The sequence below is a fragment of the Peromyscus eremicus genome, chromosome 16_21, assembly GCF_949786415.1.
Source record: "Peromyscus eremicus chromosome 16_21, PerEre_H2_v1, whole genome shotgun sequence".
Classification (NCBI taxonomy): domain Eukaryota; kingdom Metazoa; phylum Chordata; class Mammalia; order Rodentia; family Cricetidae; genus Peromyscus; species Peromyscus eremicus.
Window position 1 is genome coordinate 26,184,638 of NC_081432.1, and position 19,898 is coordinate 26,204,535.

A 19,898-nucleotide genomic window follows, 5' to 3' on the forward strand; every position below is an offset into this window, starting at 1 on the left:
GGTCCCAGCCAACGCTGATGCGGATTTTCTTCCTAAGAGCCCAGAGGGACTTTTTTCCCTAAGTGCTTGAAAAAAAAAAGAACAAAGAAAAAGTAGCGTTAGGAGGATTTTCCGTTCTGTTCCTGGCAGCTGGCTCAGAAAGATGCCCCTGCTCATCCTGCTCACCTGCCTCCTCACCACCATCACCCCGGTGTCGCCCATAGGTGAGTCTGTGTCAAGAATTGGATACAATGTACCTTTTTTTGTGTTGTTGTTTGCTGTTGTATACCGAATGGTAGGAACTAGATGAGGAGGCCTAAAATATTGGCCCTATGGTTGTGTAAAAAAAGTCCTCAACCTATAAGGATATGTGCCGTGAGAATTTTTGTTGCATGTTACTTATCCTCCTGCCCGAGTGTCCAGAAATTCCACAGCTCTTTTGTCTCTAAACCTTCCTATGAGTTAAATAGTGCTTGGAGTACGTGTGAAAAGGAATTCTAATCTCTTTCTAGTGGAAGCACTTTAGGCTTTCAGCTTTAAGAATGGAAATGATTTTTTTCTTTTAGAGATGAGGGTAGGGCCTTTTCCTTAATGAATAAAAGGGACCGAACGTTCTGTCCCTGGAAAGGGTAAAGATCTGGATAAAACGTTTATTAAGTCTGACCTTTAAAAATATGAGTGACTCTTTGCACAGACCAAGCAATTCTTAAGCTGTTTCTCTCAGGCTTGGCAGAAAACTGGCCAACGAGGATCCTTCTGGGCACGTCTGAGTAGCTCAGTATGTGACTGGGCTGGATTTGTCTCTCTGAGGTAACATAGGCACCTTTAAGTATATACATTAAAAACAAATTTGGGCCCTGAGGAGATATGAAAGCTACATGTAAGGCAATGTTCTGGATGGGATCCTGGGACAGGCAAAGATGTAGATAAAAAACCAAGACAAGGTGAATGACTCTAGGCTTGAGTTAATACTATATCAACCGTGCCTCACTGACTGGAACACAAGAAAGGAGAGGAGAGCTGGGCGGTGGTGGCGCACGCCTTTTATCCCAGCACTCGGGAGGCAGAGCCAGGCAGATCTCTGTGAGTTCGAGGCCAGCCTGGTCTACAGAGCGAGATCTAGGACAGGCATCAAAACTATACAGAGAATCCCTGTCTCTAAAAAAAACAAGAAAAAGAAAAGGAAGGAAGGAAGGAAGGAAGGAAGGAAGGAAGGAAGGAAGGAAGGAAAAAAGGAGGGGAGGTAGGATGTAAGAAGCAAGGGGTGGGGAGCTCCCAGACACAGCAAAGGTCCGGGGGCTGCAGAGACTATGATCTGGACAGTGTAGGGCCTCACTGGTATACCAGCCTCCAGGATGATAAGATGGGGACACAGATATGTCTGCTCACGTCCCATGGTTGGTCCTTGTACAGGAGCCAAGATGCTCCCAAGTGTCCTGGTGAGCCACCAAACCTTCCAGCAGGTAGGGGGACTTTGAGGGGAACACCCGGGGCTGTTCTCTTTCAAGCCCTGAGGTTAAGGGTTGCATGAGCTAGTTAGGATCCATGTGTAGAACACCACATTCTTGGCTCCACATTGAGACTAAAAACGGGATTTGACACAGAATGACCATTTGAAAAGAGTGTGGAAGCATTTACTGTTAGAACATATCCAGTGACTGTGTTCGTGGGACGTTCTATGTGGGATTGCGTAGCCGATGGCGGGTCAGTTTCTCTTCTTCATGCTGCTGTTCCTCTACCACGGGAAGGCAACTGAACTCTTAAACAGTGTAAGAAATGACCTTTAACTTTAAGGAAAACTTTAGAAATCATGGAATAGTCATAACAGGAGCTGCTGTGGATGGCATTAAAGGCTGGGCGACTAAGCATTTCTTGTAAAGTTAGAGCCAAGCAGATGAGTGGGATGTCTCTATGGATTTACAATCACCTGTGGAATTGCTCTGGAAGCCTTGCTTGGCCAGAGAGCCACAGCCAGCGGGGCAGAGGAGGAGATTTTTTCCCTTGGAGAGATGAGGGAATTTGGGGACATTTCCTCCTCTTCGGAGAACACTGAATTGCCAGCTAGCACTCAGCCAGGACAGCTTAAGGACATTTTAAAGACTTTGGGAGGAACCACAGAACTTGAAGAGAAGGTTGCTTGTACCGCCTACAGCTCTGCAAATGTCGTTTCCAGAAAGTTCAGTGTCCTAATCACTTCTTTCTCCAGACTGTCCAGTTATTTCCTGCATCCTCTTGCCAGGCTGCTGTGTATTGAAAGCAGCCGGCTGTGTGCCTGGGTCCTTTTCCCTTTCCATGGAATGAGCTCCCCACATTCTTTATTCGGTCAGACTTCACACGGACGCAAGATGCTGACTGTCGTTTTTGCAAAAGTAATTCAGGGCCTCCCTCCTTTCTTTTCTTTTTTAATTTCCAAAAACGGGGAGCTAACTGCATCGTAGCACAGTCTCCCCCGTGACTGGATAGCTGAACTGCAATATGCTTTTCCGTAATCATCTGTCCTTATCTTTTTATCAAAATACCTGACTCCTCTTACACTTGATCCACTTGGTGTATTGATTTATTGTCTCATTCTTTTGTTCATTCATTCTGGTGCTGGTTGGAATGCAGGGCCTCTTGCACGCCAAGCTCAGGCTGGAACACTACCAGGCATGGCACAGACTTTTAATCCCAGCACTAAGGAGACAGAGACGGGGATTCCTGGGGCTCACTCACCGGACAGCCTAGCCTAATCAATGGGCCCCAGGCCAGAGAGAGACCCTGTCTAAAGAGGACAAAGTGAATGGCTCCTAAGGAAGGATGCCTGAGATTGACATCTAGCTACACACACGCACATACACAACACACACACACACAACACACATACACACCACACATACACATGACACACCCACTTTTTGTTTGAAAAATCAAAATGTAAGACCGAGGTGGATGTGGCTGTTGGCCTTGTGACCTGAAACGCCACCAGGTGTCTCTGAGACCCCTCTCACTCCCAGCCCTAGATCCTTGCTCTGCTTACGTCAGCCTGAACGAGCCCTGGAGGAACACTGACCACCGGTTCGATGAGTCTCAAAGCCAACCCCTCTGCGACAACCGAGTGGATGGGGAGTGGTATCGCTTCACAGGTATGGCCGGAGACGCCATGCCCACCTTCTGCATACCAGAAAATCACTGTGGGACCCACGCCCCTGTCTGGCTCAATGGCAGCCACCCGCTGGAAAGCGATGGCATTGTGCAACGCCAGGCCTGTGCCAGCTTCAAAGGGAACTGCTGTCTGTGGAACACCACGGTGGAGGTCAAGGCCTGCCCTGGAGGTTACTACGTGTATCGGCTGGCCAAGCCCAGCGTCTGCTTCCACGTCTACTGTGGCCGTAAGTTCCTTCTCGTGCTATCTTCCTTCCCCAGCAAGGCCACAGACGGAGTGAAAGAGAAAAGCACCATTCGAATCCAAGTTACTGTGACCCAGCTTTATATTGTGTTTGTTCGTTCAAACATTATAGAATTAGAAGTGATGCATTTCCAAGAGCCCTCTGTAACCTGCCTGTTGACCCGTGATCAATAGGTAGACAGACAGATGCCCAGACAGCCACATGCTGCTCACAGTCATTGCTTTTCAGAAATAATAGACAATGGGAAGAGGCAATGGGACATCAATAATACCTTTAAGCTTATTTCTCTGTCGCTAATGCCATCAAAATCCAGGGACTTTGCAAACATCCTTGATGGCAGAGCTCAAACCCAGGGCCTCACAGAAGCTGGTATCCGCAGCTCCTGTGTACACTTTGGAGATTCCACGGTGGAGCATGACCTCCCCCTTAGTCCCTAGCTCATAGGCAGTGATGTTTCTAATTTGTCAAGTCCTCGGGCCACCAGTGGGCCACTCCCTCTCTGTAGCTGGGAGTCGGTTATCCGAAAGGCCCAAAGCTGCCCCCTGAACAGCTGATCTCTCCCCACTGGGTGACGTAGCCCCGAACCATGAGAAGTGTCAGGATAGTGTTCTGGGAATTTGGAGCCTGTGGCTGAAGAGGAGACTTCAGGAGACTACTCAAAAGAGAGGGCCCCCTGAGTCTCCCCACTCACAGAAGGAAATCGTTGTTCTTCCATAGATTTTTATGACATCTGTGACGAGGACTGCCATGGCAGCTGCTTAGACACCACCGAGTGCTCATGCGCTCCGGGAACCTCGCTGGGCCCAGATGGACAGACATGCTTTGGTAAGAACTACTCACCAGGTGGAAATGAGCCCTCAGGAACTAAGAGACCAATCAGGGCCCTGCTGCCAGCCAGTTAGTCTCTGAGCATTTGCAACTGAGCTTGTCACCATCGGTCACAATTGAAGTGAGTTACAAGCTCGTGCTGTCATGGGGCAGTCTGGAACCGCATTGTTGGTTCTAGTGGCCGCTGGTCCCTTGTGGCTATGGAGCCATTGAAAAGTGGCCTGCGTGCCTGAGGATCTGAATCTTAATTTTACCACATTTTAATATAAAAAACTGACTTTTGATTCAGCCATTGGCAAACAAAAAATGCCTGGGATAACTCAAATGACTAAATTTTGTCTGTTTTTATCAACTGTAAGTACAGATTAAATGTTTCTGCTGAAAATTGGCATCCATTAAGGTGTGGTGCATTCCTGTAACTCTAGCGCTGAGGAGGCTGAGGCAGGAAAATGGTGAGTTCAAGACCACCCTGAGCTACATAGACAAGACTGTCTCAAAAAAAAAGTGGAAGATTTGACATTCAAATTGAAATGTGTTATAACGTCATTTCAAAGTAGGTTAAAAAAATGTATTATTTTCTTATGCATATTTCCTTTAGGTAAATATAAAAATGCAAATATTGGTTTTTCAAGACAGGCTTTCTTCGTGTAGCCTTAGCTGTCCCGGAACTCAGTCTGTAGACCAGGCTGGCCTTGAGCTCAGAGATCTACCTGCCTCTGCCTCCCAAGTTCTGGGATTAAAGGTATGTGCTACCACTGCCCAGCAATGCAAATATATTTTTATTTATTGGCTTTTTCTTTTTGCAATAAAGATGGCATGCCATCACACCTATCTCTTCCTGACACCGTTTATTGCTTGGACATCTTTGCCTATTAAAAAAGCCCCAAGTTCCTACTAAGTGCCAAGGGCTTCAGCAAGATGACGGTAGGCAGACTTCTGTGTTTATGTACACAGGTCAATTTTAGTTTATGTTTAGTTTTCGCGTAAATGAAACAGTTTTAAATTTTTGTTCCACTCATTTACTGTGTATATATGCTAGTTTTCATGTAAATGAAATAATTTTAGACTTTTGTTCCACTCATTTACTGTGTATATATGTATGTCACGGACAACTTTCCAGAGATGGGTCTCCCTTTCCATCAAGCTGGTCCTGGGATCAAACTTAGGTGGTCAGGGTTGGCAGCAAGCGCTTTTACCCACTGAGCTGGCCCAACAGTTTTAATTATTTCTTTAATTAGTTTTTTTCAGGCAGAAGGGAGAGAGTAAGAAAATCACAAAGCAGATACACATGTACCCAGATGTAACTATAGTTAAAATTTGTTTCCATTCTTTTAAAATAAAAATAGAGGGCTGGAGAGATGGCTCAGAGGTTAAGAGCACTGACTGTTCTTCCAGAGGTCTTGAGTTCAATTCCCAGCAACCACAAGGTGGCTCACACCATCTGTAATGGGATCTGACTCCCTCTTCTGGCCTGCAGACACACATGCAGACAGAACATTGTATACGTAATAAATAAATAAATCTTTTTTAAAAAATGAAAATAGAATTTTGATGTTCAAACCAAGCCATCTTGCTGGACTCCACCATCCTCTGCCATCCCCTGGGGTTGGCTGCGTGCTCGAACATCAACCTGTTTCCTTCCCACCCCATCTCTATGTTTTATTATTGCTATGTGGATGCACCCCACTGTACCGTACAGAATTATTCTATCTGTACTGAAAGTTAATGTACAAACGACACCTCACTCCATAGGCAACGTTTTCTGTAGGGTGTAAACATGCGGATGGAGTTGCTAGAGGTCAAGATTCCTACACTGGCTAAAAATGGCAGCCCTGTATAACGGTAGCCTAAATAAGTAGAAGTTCATTTCTTCCTCACATTAAAAAATAAAAATCAAGAGAAGAAGCAGTCCTGAGGGTAAGGAGGCCGGGAGGAAGCCTTAGCGTGGGTGTGGCCACACCTGCCGCCCGGAAGCTGCTGGCCTCCCGCAGGTAGTGGAGTGGAGGTCAGGGCCCAGTTACAGTCATGCTCTAGACAGGCCTGGTGGCACACAGCTGGAATCCCGGCCTTGGAATGTGGAAAAGGGAAGATCAGGAATTCAAGGCCAGCCTCTTCTGCATAGTGCATTCTGGGCCATCCTGGGCTACATGCCATTATCATCTTATCTACTGTAGTTTTTACTTCTGCCAGCTATACATGTTGGCTTCTTTTCAGTTGTGATTTATTTGGTTCCTTTTATTTCTTTCATTTTTTTTTTCTAGTTTAAAAAAATTCTTGTATGGTTTTCTGGATTGTTCTTTTATTACCAGTTCAAAGCCTCCATCCATGCTTCAACCTTGCAGTCCACAGGCCCAGTGGTTCCATTGTATGAATGTGTATCTCTCTCTCTTTGGGCCTCCAGCAGGGAGCCTCCTAAATTGCTGTTGTATTTTAAAAACAGCAGGAAGGAGTCACACCATACAATAGGGCCCACGTAGGAGGTCTATCGAGAGGAGGAGAGAAGAGTCAGAGAAGGGGGCAGAGACCGGTCCCTGGATTCAAGGAAGAGGAAGAGAGAGAGAGAGAGAGAGAGAGAGAGAGAGAGAGAGAGAGAGAGAGAGAGAGAGAGAGAGAGAGAGAGAGAGAGAGAGAGCTGGGAGGTGTACAAGGCCCGTACAGGAAACCTAGCAAATGCGCACAGGAGTTACCTTTAGTGTCTGCAGCTGAGGTATATCCTGTCAGGGCCCTGGGGGCAGGCCGGTACAGACGCCTAAATGCTGACAATTGCTACTTGCAGCAGAGTTCTCAATTTTATTGAAATGTGTATTATTTCTTGTTAACCATAATGAAATTGCTGACACTCAGTAGGTTACAAAGAAAAAGAAGCTTAGTTCACAATTCAAGTAGGGTCAATGGTACGTTGTCAACATTGGCTCAGCTCCAGGGCAGGCCTGGGGGGAGATGGTATACCAGGAATACAAGCAAAGACAGGAAGGCTGTGAGAACAGGGATCCCACAAGAACCACATTGGTCACCTCCAACGGCAGTGTTCCCGACTACTCCACTACGCCTTGCCTCTCAAAGGCCTGCCCACCACTTCATCACATCACACCGGGAGCCAAACTTCCAATACGTGAACCTTAGGGCTTACTTAAACCATACCCAAACCCTAAGAGGGAGGCACCTATTCCAGGGCTCTGGGTGTTAAGTGGAGCTCCGCCCAGCTCATCTCCTTCCTGAGTCCAAGACCTTGTTCTGATACACTGTGAGCATTTTAGCTCCAGCCCTTGGCTCACATCCTGAATCCAGGTTCCTTCCAAGGAAATAAGACACACTTTACTCTCAGCTTCCTTTGCTCTGTAGGAGAGAGATGACATTTATTGTCCATTTTATGTTTTTTACAACAAGAATCTGTACATAGCTCATCAGATGTTTTATAGAATGAAACCATTTCTTAAATATAATGTGAAAATATTTCAAAAGAAATTTTTTTTGAGACAGGGTATCACTATGTAGCCCTGGTTGTCATGGAACTCACTGTGTAGACAAGTCTGGCCTCCAACTCACAGAAATCCACCTGTTTGTGCCTCCCAAGTGCTGGGATTAACGGTATGTGCCACCACCACACCCAGCTGAGACGATTTCAATTTTTAAAGTCGGTTTTTGAGGGTGGTTTGTCATGCAGAACAGAAGAGACTGTCTCTCACACTATTTTGCTAGATATTTCCTTCTGCACTGTAAGCTCCTTTATATTTAAAACAAAATATAATTTATAACCTTGCATTTAACAATTTTTCATGACCTCATTGGAGAAAGAGGAATTCATAAAAACAAATAAGTTTACCCAGCACACAAAAGGAACCTCATCCCTCCCAATAGCCTTACCTTACTACATGTATTTATGTATTTATTGTGCATGCATGCCCATGTGCCATGCTGTGCATGTGAAGGTCACAGGACGACCTCCTGATGTGAGCTCTCAGCTTCCACCATGTGTGTCCTGCTCAAACTCGGTTTGTCAGGGTTAGCAAAAAGTGCCTCTATCTTCTGAGCCATCTTGCCAGCCCCATAGTTCTGCCCTGAAGGATAGGAACTCACAGGCACTCAGACACCTTCTGCTCAACCGATGGACAAACAGCTTGGCTGGGGAGACCAGGCCCACCGATGTGTCCATGCTGATTCACAGTAGGGGACAGGAGTATCCAACAGCTTCTGAGAAGAGGTGGGGATTCAATTCGGTTCAGGGGCTGGGAACAGCGATGAGGCGGTGATGTGATTTCCCTTCTACAGATGAAAACGAATGTGAGCAGAACAATGGTGGTTGTAGTGAGATCTGTGTCAACCTCAAAAACTCACACCGCTGTGCGTGTGGGGTTGGCCGCGTGCTGAGGAGCGATGGGAAAACCTGTGAAGGTAAGACTGGGTAAGGAGGGGAGGCAAACCCAGCGTCCAAAGGGAGCCACATTTGGAAAGCTGCCCTGGCGGTAGAGGCGAATAATAATAGTTTGTCAGCATAAGGCAGTGACAAGGGGTTCGTGGGTACTGGTGGTGCATAAGCTGTGGACAGAATTCAGTATTGATTTTGTCTTCAAGACTGAAGAGGAGTGGGTTTTGCAAGAAGTAGAACGCTGTGGGGAAACTAAGGTGGAATAATAGTCATTTTTCTCAAACTTCAGTGTGCCCACAAATCCCATAGGCTCTTGTTAAGGTGCAGATTCGGACTGAGTGGTGTGGGGTCAAGCTGAGGTGACTGTGTTTCTAGATAATGACTAGGTGCCTGAGGCTGCTGGCAAGAAGCTCCGAGTGGCGTGGCGGGGAGCAGAGCATGTTCTACAGCTCTCAACCTTCCTGGGCCTGAGACCCGCCTCCCACCCAGCCCCCACCGGACCTCTTGTGGGCGGGGAAGTCTGCTTCAGCAGGCTGGGATGGGGCCTCAGAACTTAGAATTTTAACAACTTCCATGGGTGATTCTTATTGTCTTAGAAATTTGAGAAACTGCTTTTACACGAAGTCATGTTTTCCTTTGTGTTGGGGGAGATTCGTATATTTTTAGAGATAAAATTATTTACTTAAAAATTTTAGGCTTATTTATTTTATTTTATGTATATGAATATTTTGCCTGCATGTGTGTATGTATACATACATGCATGCCTGGTGTCCACTGAGGTCAGAAGAGGGTGTTGGAGCTCCTGGAACTGGAGTTACTGACGGTTGTGAACCACCATGTGGGTGCTGGGAACAGAAAAAGAAGTGCTCTTACACTGATCCATCGCTCCTGTCTCCAAATAATCTACTTTTTTTAAAAAAAAAAGATTCATTTCTTTTTATGTGTGTGGGTAGTTTTGTCTGCATGGATGTCTGTGACCCATATGCATATCTGGTGTTCAAAGAGTCCAGAAAAGTGTGTCAGATCACCTGTAACTAGAGTTACAGATGGCTGGGCGGTGGTGGCGCACGCCTTTAACCCCAGCACTTGGGAGGCAGAGCCAGGCGGATCTCTGTGGGTTCGAGGCCAGCCTGGTCTACAGAGCGAGATCCAGGAAAGGTGCAAAGCTACACAGAGAAACCCTGTCTCGAAAAACCAAAAAAAAAAAAAAAAAGGAGTTACAGATGGTTGTGAGCCACTATGCGGGTGCTGGGAATCCAACCCAGGTCCTCTGGAAGAGCGGCCAGTGCTCTTAACCACTGAGCCACCTCCCTAACCCCATTGTCAACTTTTAATAACAGAGATGCTATGTGTATACGGCTTAGTAACCAAAAACTTATCGATGTATTTCAAGGAGTTGAAATAATTGTCTATTATTACCGTCTTACTTCTTAATTGATATAGCATTTCACATAGTTATGGGATACTAGGTATGATTCAGTAATCTGCCACTGTTTTGTGGGACTCAGGTCATGCGCTTGTTACAGCTAAAGTGGCATCATAACTGTTTTCACAAATCTGAGTTCCCCTAGCATTCTCTGCAGAGTGTGCCATGGAGAGGTAAATGGCATAGTTGTTATTATTTACAGAGGACACATGATTTGTCCTTCAGGAGAATTGAACTTGTGTATACTTGTGTATTAATAGAGCTCTAATTCCTATATTAAAATTTGCTGTATTCTTGGCACATTCAAGATAATAAAATACCATCCCAAAGAGAAAAATTATGAGTCGTGTCCAACAAAGTCTGCATTATTAATGCAGAGAACGTTAACTGGAGCACTAAAGTGCTGTCCTTATAACAAGGCTAAATTATTTTAAATTTTATTGAATAAGGATAATGTGTGGAATCTTCCCTAAATCTTAATAATTTTGTATAATAATTTTTGCATATTTGAATAGTAATAAAATATTCCTTGAAGAACATTTGTAATTATTCATGAGCACTTTATTGAGACTATTATGGTTAATACTCATATAACCTTAAAGCCTAATAACCATAACTGAAAAATATTTAGCAAATGATAAAAATTTTATGTGTCCATTTGAGCAATACGTTAGGAATACTGTTTCTATTTATAACATTTAACTTTTTTTGAAAGGCTAAATGTATTTGTTTCTTTAGTGTGGCTATTAAATGGTTATAGCTTTTTAAAAATTAATTATACTTTTTAATTTTTAAGTAAATTTGAATAGTTTATGATATAAATAAGAAACCAGAGAAAAGTAAAGGGGAGAATGCAAATGATCCTCAATCTCTGTCGCTAGGTATTTCCACTCTGAACATTTTACTCCACCATCCCGAGGGGCTGAAATCCTTTAAGGCAATTTGGATTTTTTTTGGTCTATTTTTTCTTTTGCATTTTTACATCTGAAAATGCCCAGTGTGATCAGTTAGGGTTACCCCTTCATCTTACAAACATTGAAATTGCAACTTAGAGAAATAAAATGACTTCAGAAAGGTCATTTTGCAGGTGGAGGCAGCAGGGTGCTGACTGAGTGTGGTGAGCACCTCGGTGATCCCTCAGTACTGAAGGATCCCCAGCCTTCTATTAGAAAGGAAAACACATGTTAATGTTGGTATTTTTGTTTTGAGAGAGAGGCTCTTTTTATGTACCCTCAGCTGGCCTGGTACTTGATATGTAGACCAACCTGCCTCTGCCTCCAAAGTGCTGGGATTAAAGACGTGTGCCACCACTTCTCGGCCCTACTCAATCACTTTTTACCCATCAGTATAACTATAACATTTCAACTTATATGAATATATTAAATGGTACAACAGTTAAGAAATGGCTTTTGGGTCTTAGTCATAAATATTCATGACCTCACTCTAATCATGAGAAAAACAACAGAAAAACATGGGAGAAATTGAGAGACCCTCTACAAAATGCCTGGAGCGCCTCGGGAAGTGTTGCTGTGGATGGAGGGTCAGGTCACTCTTGGCGGTCACAGCCTTTAATGGGTGTTTTCTGGGTTTGCCTCACGTTTCACTTACCACATTAGAGCACAGGGATTCTGCCGTGAATCCAGAATCATGTCTGGTGATTAACGCTAGGATTCCTGCAGCAGAGGGTCGCGTGGTGACTCGGTTTTTTTGTTGTTGTTGTTTTTGTTGTTGTTGTTGTTGGTTCCCTCTGCAGACATTGAAGGATGCCACAATAACAATGGCGGCTGCAGCCATTCTTGCGTTGGGTCTGAGAGGGGCTACCAGTGCGAGTGTCCCAGGGGCTTGGTGCTGTCTGAAGATAACCACACCTGCCAAGGTAGACATAACCTCTATGTCTTTCTCAATGAGATATCCGTAAATTCATAACGTGACTTTGTCAAAGTTCAAGTATAGACTGCAAGGTGTGACTCCCTGTGGATCCACACACACCCTCCCCCACTCGACCTTTGCCCTCCCTCCTCCAAGACTGTCAGACTCTTATCTTTCAGAACACTGACTCTCTGAGCACCATGAGTTCCTGAGTCACCATTCTGGAATCATTCAGAACACTCCTGCAGGGTGTGATGGCTCATATCTGTAATCTCAGCACTTGAGAGGTGGAGACCAGAGCCCTGCCTGAGAGCAAGGCCAACCTGAGCTACACAGTGAGACCTTGTCTCAAAAACAGACAGGAGTGAAAGAAGGTCTCTCTCTTTTTTTTTTTTAAGTCAAAAAACGCTAACTTTCCTTTGCTGTTTACCTCTGAGTTCTCCGATTTCTATAGCCAACGGTACAACTATTGCTCAATTTGGAAGTGTTGACCCAGTCCCTATTCAACAGTTTCATGGGCTCAAACTAGCTTGAAAGATGATGAATGATGGATTCCTCCCCCATTGATATGTTCTGAGAACTGTTTTCTAGTTCTTGGTGTCTGGGATAATAATTCCAGCAGCTAGCAAACACTGGCCAAGCTTCTCCCATTTCTGATTTCTTTGTGCATCTCTTTGCTGAGATGTGTGCTCACAGGTGGGGGCGGGCAGGGAGTGGGGGGGTGCGGGGGAGAAAGACCAAGTCTCCTTCAGGGTGTTTGCAGGGTCACAGGACATGAGGGCAGGGATGCTACAGAAAAGCAAACTCTTTTTATTATTAAATTAAAGGGGAATTTATAGTCAGAGTTTGCCATTTATTGAGTCGCTCAAGGACAATTTGGAAGGTTTCCAGAGTGCAGGAACACTGTTTATCACCTGTTTAATGGGGCAGTAATTAATGGTCAAAACACAGCAGGTCTGTTGTGCCATTTAAACCCATGTCAGCAGTGTCTTTCCTGGGCTGCCAGTAAACTGTGTTGGCATTAAAGTTCATCCTTGGGGTGTCTCACTCCATGGAATCATGCCAGCCACACTTTGGACAGGCGTTTGTTGAGCTGAAGCTTAATCACACTATTGCCTGCTAAAAGGAATATGTGATTTGAGGAGCATCATTGACCATAATCTTGGGAGTTAGTGATCCTGATTGTGTTCATCAACTTGCTTCCAGCCCTTTCCTGGAGGAAGGAACAGAAAGTGCAGGTTGTGTGAAGGAGAAAGCATTCCTCTAGAATCCTTCCTTAGCCTTTCCCCCAAGCCAAGTTTCATGTTCTAACAGAATCTCCTCTCACACAGTCCCCGTGTTGTGCAAGTCCAACGCCATCGAAGTGAGTGTCCCCAGGGAGCTGGTTGGTGGCCTGGAGCTCTTCCTGACCAACAACTCCTGCCGAGGAGTGTCCAATGGCACCCACGTCAACATCGTCTTCTCCCTCAAGACCTGCGGCACAGTGGTTGATGTAGGTTCCCAAGTGGACACTTAGGGAATGACCCAAGTTCCCTACTTGGGAAGGCAGTTGACAGAGGGCGTAAAGTGTGGCTTATGTCAATGAGATAGGTTCCCACAAAAGAACTGAGCTCCAAACATCCTCTGCCCTGCACCATGGTCCTGGAACCGTGAGGTATGGAATGAATAATTCAGCCATCCCTGTTCTTACACAGCCCTGAGCAACCTGTATGCAAGGTGTTTTCCTACATCACCTCCAGTGGTACCAAGAGGCAGGATCCACCCTCTGTAGTCAATTATTTGGAGACTAGGGATGATAGGGACCAAAGGGCTGGTGGTTCATTTGTGACAGGCTGAGGTTAAAAGGTTTATGGTTTGTTTTTTGTTTTTTTTCCAAAACATGCTCGCACCCTCATACTGGAAACTCAGAGGGTTCCTGCCTGTTAGGAAGCTCACAGCCGTACTGAGATGTCAACACATAAAATGTAAATAAGGGCTGGGCTGTCCGACACATGACAGGGACTCCAGGAGTACATGAAAAGGACGTCTGGCCTAGATGTGGGTAGAAGTGTGTGTAGCTCCCACAAGCAAAGAGGCAAAGAACCTTTGGATGGGGAACACAGGAGCAGAATCTTAAGGGATTCTCCAGGTCCATGCTAGGGAAAATTCCTTGCAGCCTGCCCTGCAAGGAATCCTCACCAGAAAACGACACTGGAAAGGACCTGGGGTAGAGATTGCTTCCAAAGGCTTGGCTTGTGTGGTAGGGATAAAGAGCAGGTTTGAGTCCACAAAAATGGGATTCAGCTGGGGGCTGTGATCCCGCAGTGTGCAAGATGGATCATGTACAGAGGACTGCTTACAGGTCAGTGCAGAGGCCTTTGTGATCATTTATGAGTCCTGAGAAGTGAGTCAGAGGGCTGATTGCTGTGGGTGAGATTCAAGGTAGCTACTGAGGAACAGCGGTTCCCCATTGAGGCAAGCTGTGTGGATTGTTTCTGTGGATAACCTGATAGAATAGCCCTGTAACTGGCCGTACCACTCCCTGGTAGTAGAGCAGAAACAGGCCAGGGTAAACAGTTGAAAATCCTCAGCACCAATGCGGGTGCAGATTCGGGATGAATCCAGGGATGCTTAGAAACAGCGAAATCCTACATCTGGAATTCCTGCCGAGAGAGCATGTGGTGCCGTCCACTTCTGGATGCCAGAGCTTGGGATTTGCTGGTTATCTCCCTAGATCAGTTTTCATGCCTAATGCACCGGAGGGATGCCTGGGCCAACCAAGAAGTAGCCAGCATGCTGACTTAGTCTGACTGTCTTACTAACCCACAAGGAGAGAAAGGGCTTGATTCACTTGAGGCCACTTGAGGCCAGCCTGGGCAACATAAACAGCCCCCATCTCAAAACGCATGCACTCAAACCCAAAACTCCTCTGGCATAAGGAACAAAATCTGTGATATTTGACATATCAGGTGTTTGGAGGATGTTAAGGTAAGAAGAGAGGTAACTAGAAATAAATCTCACAATCTCCATTCACCTCGTACCGGCACAGGTGGTGAATGACAAAATCGTGGCCAGCAACCTCGTGACAGGTCTGCCCAAGCAGACCCCTGGCAGCAGCGGGGACATCATCATTCGGACCAGCGAACTGCTGATCCCGGTGACCTGTGAGTTCCCACGACTGTACACTATCTCTGAAGGATATGTGCCCAACCTGCGCAATGCGCCTCTGGAAATCAGGAGCCGAAACCACGGCATCTTCCCCTTCACGCTGGAGATATTCAAGGACCACGAGTTCGAGGAGCCATACAGGGAGACTCTGCCCACACTCAAGCTTCGCGACTCACTCTACTTCGGCATTGAGCCCCTGGTGCACGTGAGCGGCCTGGAGAGCCTGGTGGAGAGCTGCTTCGCCACGCCCACTGCCAAGATGGATGAGATACTCAAGTACTACCTGATCCAGGACGGGTGAGCACTGCCTCGCTCTGTGTGTGTGTGTGTGTGTGTGTGTGTGTGTGTGTGTGTGTAATATATTATATATTATATTTTCATAGTAAATAACTATATTTACTGATAATAAATGATAAAAATAATTTAATTGCAATTATTCTATTTTTAAAATTATTACATAATTTTTAAAAAGCAGATTTGAGGTACAACTGAATTTGATCATAAAACATAGAGAATAATTTTATACTTGAAATGCCTACAGAATGCCTAGGAAGAAGTTCAGTGGGGCCACTAGAAATGTGTGTTAGTCTCAAGAACAAAGTCAGACCTATAGGCAAAGGACATGTGACTAGGATAGGCTAACTTGCTCAGAGGGGCCAGAAGTCAGGGAGGGGGAGGGCTGTGGGAGACACTGAACCAGCTCGTGGAGACTCCACTTTCAGGAAGTTTGATCGTGGGGACTGGGAAAATGGCTCAGCGCATGAAGTGCCTGTCACAAGGGTGAGGACATGAGTTCAGATCCCCAGAACCCAGAAGCCCACTGCACCTGGGTTAAACAGTCTACCCAATCTATGAGTTCCAGGCTCTGTGAAAGACCCTGTCTACCTAATCTATGAGCTCCAGGGTGAGAGACCCTGTCTACCTAACCTATGAGTTCTAGGCTCAGTAACAGACCCTGTCTACCTAATCTATGAGCTCCAGGGTGAGAGATCCTGCCTCAATAATTAAGGTGGAGAGAGACTGAGAAAAACACTTGACTTTGACCTCTCACCTCCACACATGCACACATGTGTACCCACATGGACACATGCATACACTCATATGAACATGAACATACATCACATATACATACACACAAAAATAAAAGTAAGAAATGAAGTTGGTAGTGTTGCAAAGAGAAGAAATTCTTGGTTGATTCTGGGGAACAAATATCGAGATTTCAGTGGCATCACTGAAAGGTTGGGGTGTGTAGGTATGTGGTGGCATCAATAAAAATTTAACTGCCCCCCAAATTCATATCAAGGTTTTGTTCTTCCTTGGCCTAATGGCAGCTGGGACACATCTCCAGTGGTCAGGAACTGCAGCCTCCTGAATGGGAGAAGGATCCAGTGTGTGCCACACAACATTTCTCCAGTTCTTCCCTTCCCTTATTGGCTCAGTTCCCCTGGAAGTCTCTAGTCTGCTTCAGCTTCTAGATTTCCTCTCACCACAGCTCCTTCCCTTGCTGCTCTCAGTGCCTTGAACAGTGGGTTCGGAGTCCTTGGTGCATTGAGATCAGCTTAGAAGCCAATGCCTTTACACTGGCTGGGGAGGAGTCACCTGCTGTCCCAATTCTGGGGAAATCTGCTTATCTGTACGTTATTTGGACTCCGGGTGAAGGACTGTTACCTTCTGTTAGATAGTTCAAAGAAGCTGTGCTGTTTCCCCCTTGATCCTTAGTACATACAAAAGAGAAAAATATCTCTGTGTGTGTGTGAGCATTCATGTACATGCACACATGCACAAAGACACAAAATGGGACAAATCACACAAAGGTAGCCTTGGCTTCTCAGGAGAAAATGTGCATTAATACCTAAAACCACAGCCTTAGCATGTCAGTTAATGTGTCCCTCCTCCAGTTGACCATGACAGGAACCTCATAGCAATGTGTCAAACTGACCTAAGACAAAGACCACAGACTGTGAAAGGGCAGCTTGCTGTTACATTTGGGGAAAGAAATGAAACCATCTGAGGCCAGTTGTCACCTGAGAAGCTTAAATGTGTGTGCACAGATGGCTCATTGCCCTTTGTACCCCCTCCTGGGGCTTGTGTCCCTTATAGGAAATGGGTGTTAAGTTAAAGAAGAGCCTTCTCACACTGGTAACCATATTAACCCAGATTCCAACAATATATCACCAATGGAAAGACAACCTTAGTAGCCAATGGTCTCTCTGAAACACATTTTGGTGCTTCTAACACATGAAGCCCTTAATCAAGCAAGAAGTGCTGTATTCTCTGAGGCTCCATGAATGAAGGATGGGAAGACATGGTACTTAGCCCTACTTAACGAGGTCTGAAGATGCCTTTGACAGGAGGGGATGCCATTCACCCTTAATTCTTACAAGGCTGGCATGCAGCCCAGCACGCTTCACCCACTCTCCCTCTCCCTGGGCCAAATGCCTTGGCCGGGATTGTTTCCTACCCTATGGAGGCGATCAAGTCTGACACACAAATCTGTCCCACTTTCAGCTGTGTCTCCGATGACTCAGTGAAGCAGTACTCATCCCGGGATCACCTAGCAAAGCACTTCCAGGTCCCTGTCTTCAAGTTTGTGGGCAAAGATCACAAGGTAAGCTGAACACCTTTGTCTCACAGCCTCATGCCCAAGCCTTCCTTCTCCTTGTCTTGATGTGTTGACATTCTAAGAGCCTGCAGTTAGCTTCTGCTATCCTCTGGGGGAATATAGTTCAACTGGCTATCGAGAAACCCAATGCTCATACATGTTACAGTTGCCTGCCCCACCCAACTCCTGCATAAAATGACTGTGCACAGAGAATATTTTAAGACCCTAATTTGAAATCTTGGTGGGCAGATAAGGGAGAAAAGCCAATGTTACTGTCAGTTCAACAAATGATTTAGGCAGGAATCTCACAGAACGGCAGTAATGGCCTGGGAAGAGACTAGAACTCACGATGCTAATCATAGGACACAATAATATGGAATGTTCCCCCATGAAATGTGTGGGAAACAACCAATTATGAAGCCATAGGAAGTGAACAGCTACAGTATAAATTGAATTTTTTTGAAGTAAGTGACCCGCTAGTATGCCACAATCGTTAACTCAGCATATGACTTTGTCTAGATACATTTTTGGCAATGTCACAAAAACAAAACAGTTTGCTGGGTATGTTTATCAAACGTGGTCATAAGAGGGGGAAAGGGGCCCCCAAAGAAGCATAACCAGGGGGCTACACTGTATCAATGTAGTACAACAACGTTAAGCAGTTTTTTAAATTATGAACATGAGAAAAGCGGGCATGAAAAAAGTATCATAAGAGCATGTGTATGCATGGGTCAAGATGGCAAGGGGCTGGCTGTCCCAAGAGGCTGGGGGTGACCAGATGGAGCTTTGGCTGCTGTTACCAGTGTTGAAACACAGCCCAAACGAAGCACAACAGAGCAGTGTCCTTTCCCACGTTGCCACTAAGTGTCCTTTCAAGCCGTTCTGTTGTTCCAGAACTCCAGCTCAGTAGCTGAACCTGCCCTAGGCAGATCCTTCTGGAAAGGACGCACTCCTTTACAACAGGAGTCCTTGACCCTAGTGTTACTCCAGCCCAGGAACTGACATGTTAACGTCAGGAGACATGCTTCCCTAAGGTCTCTTTGGCATGCCAAAGTTGTGGGCCTAGGTTTTGAGGTCACCCACGTGGCTCCCTCCCAACTTGGCCCCATTTCTCAACTTGTAGACTGGGTAATTTCCTTTTCCTAAGTCTCATAAATACTAGACTGTCACTGCCACCTCAAGTTGTTGCTGCCATGGCCAAGGTGGCACTTGGGGAAAATGGGGTACTGTGTGTGGCTCTCAGCCGTCGCCTACCGTGACAGTTGGCACCCCAGCTTTTCCATCATTACCTTCCTCCCAGGAGGTATTTCTTCACTGCCGTGTCCTTGTTTGTGGGGTTCTGGATGAACGCTCCCGCTGTGCCCAGGGATGCCACCGGCGAGTCCGTCGTGAGGTGAGGGAAGACGAGGACTCTGCTGGGCTGCGGAGCCAGACACTGACGGGCGGCCCCATCACCATCGACTGGGAGGACTAGTCCCTGCTTCCAGCCACCCTCCTCTCTGGAATGTCTTCCTAGGTCCTCTGAGATCGGCAGAGAACCTCCCAGAACACCTGGCTTCTTTAAACCATATACTGTGAGTTTAGACAACCCCTCCTACCACATGAAAGGATTGATTAGCTGGTTTTGTCCCTGGCTTTTGTCACTACTGACCCGTGACCTAGGTGGACTTCAGTTTCTGGGTTTGAAGAACTATGTTGTCCCCATGGAAGGACAGCTCCCTCACATTCTCTATTTCTTTCTTACAATAAAATACCTCATTTATGGTAAAATGAGGTGCTGGGAATAGCATTCTAATTTAAAAACCTAAAAAGATGAATTACTAAAACTATAACTCATGATCTCCTAAATATATAATAATTATGTCCTGAAATTCCAACCCCAATACAGAATATTTATAGGAGAGTTGAAAGTTTATCAATAAAAACAAATTCATAAGATGCTTAAGAACATTGGCTGCTCTTGCAGAGGACCTGGGTTCAATTCCCAGCACCCACATGGTGGCTCACAACTGTCTGTAACTCCAGTTCCAGGGGATCAGATGGCCTCTTCTGACCTCCTCAGGCACCAGACGTGCATGTGGTATGTAGACATACATGCAAGCAAAACACTCATACGTATGAAGTAAAATAAAACAATTTAAAAAATTGCCAGCATGCATGTAAGTGGTTCAATGGCTGGACTGAACTATAAGTAAAACTGAATTTTGGTCCCGTATGCCCTGAACATTGAGACTCTGTGCCTTTGGTTAGGTAACACAATAGGAAAAGGTATCAAATTATACCATACTCTTACTT

At 45.6% G+C, this 19,898-nt stretch overlaps 1 protein-coding gene across 1 annotated transcript; it reads left to right on the top strand.

Annotated features, from left to right (window-relative positions):
- The first annotated feature begins 142 nt into the window (after nt 1-142).
- Oit3 (oncoprotein induced transcript 3) lies at nt 143-19,232 on the top strand. Its single transcript, XM_059282371.1, has 9 exons — nt 143-203; nt 2,973-3,347; nt 4,083-4,190; nt 8,463-8,585; nt 11,739-11,861; nt 13,186-13,346; nt 14,883-15,298; nt 17,510-17,609; nt 18,904-19,232. The coding sequence occupies exons 1-9, from the start codon at nt 143-145 to the stop codon at nt 19,075-19,077; spliced, it is 1,641 nt and encodes a 546-aa protein (XP_059138354.1). The 3' UTR covers nt 19,078-19,232.
- Nucleotides 19,233-19,898: the final 666 nt, after the last annotated feature.